This window comes from Phalacrocorax carbo, chromosome 5 (assembly GCF_963921805.1).
Source record: "Phalacrocorax carbo chromosome 5, bPhaCar2.1, whole genome shotgun sequence".
NCBI classification, from domain to species: Eukaryota; Metazoa; Chordata; class Aves; order Suliformes; family Phalacrocoracidae; genus Phalacrocorax; species Phalacrocorax carbo.
In genome coordinates, this window is record NC_087517.1 from 38,284,406 (window position 1) to 38,291,786 (window position 7,381).

A 7,381-nucleotide genomic window follows, 5' to 3' on the forward strand; every position below is an offset into this window, starting at 1 on the left:
AAGTCACACAAAGCCTGTTTCTTTTTTTTTAAGTGGGTTCTTAAAGTAAGTTCAGTAATAAGACCTCATAAAACTGACTGGAGAGAAGTTACATCTAGAACACAAATAAGCCCGTATTAGGAGTTGCTACTGATTTTATGAGATGTGGCCTCTGTATTATGTAATTCTTTACTGAGTGGGGGTCTTTTTTATTGAGAGGAAAAGAGTCCGGCAAAAGGAGTACATAAAATGTGTTCACCCTACAAAAATAACTGAATAAACAGAATCGACTTTGTCAGTTCTGCCTTCCTTGCATAATATTACTTTTTCCTGTGTTCTGTCCTTATTGTAAAACATCTGGCTTTAGACACTTAATAGAGATGCTATTTCCAGAATGAGAATTTAATAAATGCTGCTTTTTTATGAAGTAAATTCTCTGGACAAATCCTGAATTTATCCATCAACAAGTCACAGATTTGAAAGAATGTCAGCTTTCTAATCTGGCAAGACATACCTCCCAAATACAGACAGTTCTTGGGCAGCTTTAGGAATGTCTGCGTTCTCTCTGCCTACTTCAAGGTCAAGCCTGTTTCTTCCACTAGCTCCAGATAAAGGCTCAGACTCTAACAGACCTTTACTTTTGTTCCCAGTAAGAAATCTGAACTGTTAGTCAAATACCAGCCTACAGGACTAATTTGTCATCTAGCAGCTAGAATAGAACCCTGGTCTGCAAGAGACACATTCTTTTCTAAAAACTTGGAATTTGTCGCAGGTTGGAAGACAACAATTCATCAGCTGAATTCCTTTGCTGATGCTTTTTCTATATTCTCTGAGACATAAAAATGAAATCACTTCAAAAAATCAAGCCACTTCAAAACCAACCTCAAATCAGCAGAATTAAGCAGAACAGATGTTCTTGACTGATGTTTAAGGAAAATGGTGATCCATTCTTTTTTTGGACTAGCAGATTCATGCAGCAATATTTGGCTAAAAAATAGGAGACAAAGTAGGCGTCTCAACTCTGGAGGGCCTGCTGGTGAAGATCCACAAGGATCTTTGTCAGCATATTCATAGACCACCCAGAAGGAAGGTGAAGAGTGAGGTGAGAAAATTTTCATACCATGTGAAGTTATTGAGGATATTAGAGGAGTAAAGAGCTACAGATAGATACTATGACACTGACTAAATTATGCAATAAAATGACAGATAACATTCATTTTAAGTAAGACTAGTGATATGCATAGGGGGAAAATTTTATTTTTTCTCATGTGGAGTGATGGGGTCTAGCTGACCTTAGCATTCAGGCATGATCTGGGAGTTATGATAAATAGACTGAATGAAAGAATGAGCTCAGTGCTCAGCAATGGCCAAAAAGAATTGATAAGAATCAGTAGTGTTTGCATGCTTGTATACTTCTTAGCTCCTTCAAAGACCACCTGCTTTTCATATGCTACTTCTTCCCAACATGTTTGCCCAGGTTTTGTTCTCAAGTGGTAGATTTGACTTAATTTGCCTAGAAGAAATAACAGGCATACTGAGGAGCAGTTCTTCTGTTCTCTCTGAAAACTGGTGTCATTTAATCACCCTCCAGGCCTCTGAAGCCTGGGTGAATTTTAGGCAAGATGTTATGTACACCAATTAGCAATTTGACAGTTTTGTTCTTGAGTTCCTGTAGATCTCTCGGGTGAACGCCGTCTGGGCATGACGACTTGTTCATTTACACAGAGGAAAGGAAAATAGCCAATTAGCTTGAAAATGTCCTGTTTACATGTGTGTTTTTAGCGTAGTCACCTGGTAATACTCAAGTTTTGTAGAAGCCAAATAAACTTCCAGTATATTATTTTTCCTTATTTCAAAAATCCATGGGGATCTTTGTCAGGTTGTTGTCACCATTACAGCATTCAAAAGGGAGATCTGTTCTTCTGGTGTGTCTTTCCTTATGCCAAGTTGAAAGTACCAGTACTTCGCTCCCATTGTGTAAGATGCTAGAAGTTGGGCTTTCATTGTGACAAGTCTGTTTACTCTTTGGTGATATTTTCCAAAGAATACTGTCATATTTTCAAGGATGATGCTGAGGTAATTTGTATATGTTTTCATTTAGGGCATTGCAACAACATTCATTGCTTGGCAAAAGCTATCAACCAGATTGCTGCAGCTTTATTTACCATCCACAAGGGAAGCATTGAAGACCGTCTTAAAGAATTTTTGGCCGTATGTATAACCTCATTTCTAGAGCTAGCTCCTCTGAAAAGAGGGGAGCTCTCACCCCCTAATGCCCCTCAGTCCGTTTTTATACATAGTCTAGCTTGTGCAGTGCTGTCATTAAATTATTAATGTGTTCGTCATTGCAAGTGTTACCTTTACAGCAGCAATCAGCCATGAGTAATCTTAATCACAAGGGCACATTATAAAGATTTAGATTAGTATGGATGAGTATTGATTAACCACCATTTATTCCAAAAGCAATATTGCTTGCAGTGTTATCTATTTTCGTTTAATTATAGACTGCAGAGAAACTAAAGTTATTGTATAATAGAGTGTTGATTTTGATAAGGAGAAAACCAGGTATGGGTAAGTTACTTTCTGAAGTCTAGTAATAGGTTAAAATTTGTGCCTTGACAAGAAAAGTATCTACTGACTTCAGGAAGTTTTTTTTTCAAATTCAGGTGGAAAATGTAATATTAAGTTGGGATGCAATGCAATGGATCTCATATAAACCTGGTTTTGGTGCACAAGAGAGAAAAGCATATTGTTAATGCAAGTCTAGATATGTAGATTAAATTTAGTAGTACTCTTTTAGCAGTAGTCAGCTGTGTGAGGTGTTGGAAAGGAACAATAGCAAATCAGTGCAAGCATCATAAATTTTTTTTCTCAGTATAATCTTTAGTATTTTAGCATATACCATCTCCTACGTGGTGTGGCCCATGACTAGAAAAAGAAATGAGCAGTGCACATAAAATCAAGATTCTGCCTAGCAGATTTTCCCCGTGACGTATTGGACTGTCTGATTTATTCCAATTTTTCAGAGAGGGTAACTGCAGAGTTGCTTTTGAGTTGTACCTTTTGACATGTTTGCCCTTTTTAAACAGTAACTGTCTGATAGCAGTATGTTCCAGGGATATGTGGCAAGGGGATTTTTTATGCTTCAGAGTAGGTTGAAGATCAAAGCTTCTGAAATCCTTAGTGATGCTTAGAAAAAAAATCAAAAGCCCTTAGGTGGCGGTGATGCATTTTAAATACGTTTTGGTGTGCAGCCCAAGTAGAAATAGAATTTTGAAGTGTCTCTTAATTAGCTGACACTTGAAGGAAAACTAAAGGCTAAAAGAGACACTTCACTTTAATTTTTAAAAATTACTACTGATCTGGAGTGGTTCTTGATAATTTTTTTCCTCTTTGTCCTTGAATTATGAAAAAATACTTCTTCCCCCCTTATTTTAGGTGCCATACTTACGGGGCTGGGATAATGGTAACTTTCTGTAATTAGAAGTCCACAGAAACTATTTTATTTTATTTTTTCCTTAAAAGGACGTTTCATTTCTGGAAGTTCATTGCATTTTGTAAAGCAGAAAAAAACTTTGGCCACTGACCTTGTCTAATGCAACTGCTGGCTGTAAAAGATGAAAGAGAAATGGTTGTGTCAAGTTGCATGCATTTGACAAGTGAAGGAAACCAGTATAGTTTCATGTGATAAAAACACTTTTGGTATGAGGTTTGCATTTTTTTCAGTGTTGATGAACTGGTTTCAGACCACTGCTTTTACTGCACAGACCATGACTTGATGGTTCAGATATTCTTATAATCTTTCTTTTCTAACACCTTTTATATATCACTTACTGTTAGTCTGAAAGAAAAACATTTCTCTTAAGAAGAAAATGTACTGCTGGGGATGATCTGCTTTCCTGTCAAAGTTAGTTAAATATGAAAAAAACTTACTTAGGTTATTTAATACTGACAAGTATGCACTGAGATTATTTTGAAGTATGCCCATTCAGTTTATAGTGGAAATTGATTAATGACGGAATTTGTTCAAGAGGAGTCTTGATTTAGATTTTAAAGTTAATATTTGAAGTTACAATCCGTTTCTGGTAAACAAGTGGTTTGGGCACATTGCCACTGCTTGTTGTGAGGGCACAGCTGATGATTGTCTATCTGAAAGTTGAAAAGGTTTTTTCAGATTTCTGTAAGGCATGATAACATCGGTTATCGATACACCTGCAAATTAAGTATTTTACTGTATTCTGTCATCCTGAGCTTGTGAATACCTAAATAGGTGTTACAAGTTCCTAGTATATTTTTTAAAACTAGTATTGTAGGGTTGCTCGTGGTCTCATAGAATATTATTAACCTACATTTAGGATGACATTTCTCCTAAATTATATTTTTAATTGGAAGTAAAACTTAATTTGTCCTTGTGTTGCAAAATGGGTATGAGTTCAAACAATAAAAACTCCAATCACTTTAAATTTTACCGAAATGCAATAAGTTTATCTGCATTTTGTGAAGGACAGAGAAAGTGAGATCTTTATCCCATGGAAGCCCTGTCATTAGTTTCAGTAGACTTCATAATGGTGAAGCAATAATTACAACCAAAAGTTATTTGCAATTAATTAATTCACTTTTTGATTAAAAATAGCACATTTTGCTTATTAAACACTGCTAGAAATAAACAGAACTGGCTCACGGAGACTAAAGCCCAGCAATGGTTCCTGTATTCAGGATTATCTACTTTGTAGTTGTTAGTACACCACAGTGTCTGTCGGCTAGGATACTGATTCTTTCAGAAAGGTTTTGTGTGTGTGTGTGTGTGTGTGTGTGTGTGTGTGTGTGTGTAGCAAAATAGCAGAAGTCGATCAACGCATTGTTTTATTTATTGCTTTGAAATACTCATTTTTATGTAGCTTGCATCGTCTAGTCTACTGAAGATTGGCCAGGAGACGGACAAAACTACTACAAGGAACAGAGAATCTGTTTACCTACTACTAGACATGGTAAGCTTTTGTTTATTTTATGTGTTACTAACTTAAGGAATAGATTCCATGTTACATCATTCAACAGAGGGGTTTTGGGTGGCACCTTTGCATGGTGTAGCTCATCAACCAGTGGAAATAATTTTTATTTTTTTTTATTCTTCCTGGCATTCTAATGTTGGAAACTTTTTTTCATTCCCCCAACACACACACACACATATTTTTGCCCTTGCCCTTTGTTGCCTACAACATTGTATAGCATTGTTCAGATGATTTTCATTGATCATTTAGTATATACAATATTAAAATGAAATTTTACATTTAAGAAGCCCTGTTCAGAGTGTGTGTGGGAAAATCCTCTCTGCTCAGAGGTTTTCCTTGCAGTATTCTGTATCTTTTGGAAGTGGCAGGAGTGCTATATGACTGTATCTATCTACCTATCTGAAAGCTAAATGACTAGCTTTGAGAAGTGGTGAGTTTAGGGCAAGATGTTTCTTCCCAACGTTTATACTTTGTATTTTTTCTTTTTGCAATGAAATATGTGAGAGGTGGTGTGGTACAGACCAGAATTATCTCCGTGAAATAGATTAGCAGCAGCAGGCAGTAGGAGGTGTTCTGCAAAACTTTGTGTTTCTGGTATTTTTCAGATTGTGCAAGAGTCCCCATTCCTGACAATGGATCTCTTGGAGTCTTGTTTCCCTTACGTCTTGCTGAGAAATGCATACCATGCTGTCTACAAACAAAGTGTCACATCCTCTGCCTAAGTATCTACTTACTGGAGATAAGACATAGCACGCATCTATGTGGCCTCAGTTTTATCTGTAAACTGTGGAGCTATTTTACTTTATGGCCTGATGAACAGTTTTGTGGATTATAAACTTTTTCCATAAAGTTGTATTTCTGATCAGTGGTTTCTTAATATGGTTGTACTACAAATATAAGCTTGGTTGATTTTAGGTTGCACATTCATGGAAAATCTCTTTTTTCTCATTTCTTTTTTTTCCTTTTTGTTTTACTTTAGAGCATCAGTTATGTTTAAAAAAAATACTACTTCTGCTATATGTTTTTTGATATTGATCATGCAAAACAAAAACTGCTTGTTTATTTCCCAGAAGAAAAATGTATTTAGTGATTATTTTAGATAGTGTAGCTTTCATCTGTGTGTAAATTATTTCATATAGGGAGAGTTATAATCTTGTACCTATTGTTCTTATTGAAAACAAATATTGGATGTGCATTTCTGTGAAGTAATTACAGCATTTCTAGTTTTATTTTGGAAGAAACGTTCACCGATCTATGTACTATGACACTATCTAACATTAAAAATGTTATAGGACTGCTTACCCTTCAGAGAGCGATCCTCTCCCGATACCCTTAAACAACAGCAAGTGGTGTTGTTTGTATAAAGCATAGTGGAAATTTTTTTTAAACTAACTTCTGTGGTGCCCTGTTGGCATTAACACTACCATCGTACCCTGCTGTATAATAAACATTCTTACACATTTATCACATGTTGATAAAATGTTAGCCCTTAACCACTTTTTATATGTTTTAAATTTTTGAAATTCAAGTGTACCTTCCATAACATACAATAAACACTAGACTGTATTATCTGTAGGTGAATTATTTTTAATATAAATGTTATCCTGGTATTTTAAGCTTAAACTGTGCTGTTGTGCATTGATTTACATCTCACAGTTCATTAAATATCAATCCTTAGAGCTTTTATGTGAAGACTTCTTTCAATCCTTCACCTCTTGGTTCTGCGATAGTGAATCTTGTAAAAAGTTGGAAAAAGGAATTAAAAACAATGTAAAAAGTGTCAGTTTAGTGCCATTATCCTTTAAATCTTAATTTTACCTAATAAAGCGAGAAAAGCATTTATATAGCACATAGCAAAGCCGGTTGTACCCATAGAAATAAGTGTATTGTTAAAGTATAAAACTTGAAATAATCATAAAACAGGAGTGTTGCGAAAACCGTAACATCAGACATTACTGAGACAGATGTATAATAGGCCTTTTTAATCAATCGTGCAAATTGGCATGCAGGATAGCGTTGGCTCATTTAGCCTGAAAGCTGACCAGATGGTTGTGCTCTTTAATCCACAGCATATAAAAGCTATGTGTTTCTCAACAGGCTCTGGACATTGTATAGAGCCCCTGTTCTTGATGCAACTTATGTGCATGCTGGTAACTTTTTCTATTATGAAAGAGCTGTTGTGTGCTCAGTTACAATAGCTTCCTCTGTCCAGAGGAAAAAAGTACTGGAATAAAATTGTCCTAAGGAAGTAAGACAGTACATCTATATTTTTTCTAATTACGCATTTCATGTTATAACCATGGAACTGTTTTTAAATTGATAATTTAGTACCATAGTGAATAAGTTTGTTCATAAAGAAGTTAGGTCAAACACGAGACTTAGAGTTCTATTCT

At 35.5% G+C, this 7,381-nt stretch overlaps 1 protein-coding gene across 3 annotated transcripts in view; it reads left to right on the forward strand.

Moving 5' to 3' along the window:
* NCKAP1 (NCK associated protein 1) overlaps window positions 1-6,667 on the forward strand; it is a 61,743-nt gene extending 55,076 nt beyond the window's left edge. For all 3 annotated transcript variants that reach the window (XM_064452084.1, XM_064452085.1, XM_064452086.1), the window contains exons 29-31: window positions 2,081-2,190; window positions 4,878-4,967; window positions 5,594-6,667. In XM_064452084.1, the coding sequence (XP_064308154.1) occupies window positions 2,081-2,190; window positions 4,878-4,967; window positions 5,594-5,710 (317 nt within the window). In that variant the 3' untranslated portion in view covers window positions 5,711-6,667. The remainder of the gene's footprint in view (window positions 1-2,080; window positions 2,191-4,877; window positions 4,968-5,593) is intronic.
* The last annotated feature ends 714 nt before the right edge of the window (window positions 6,668-7,381 follow it).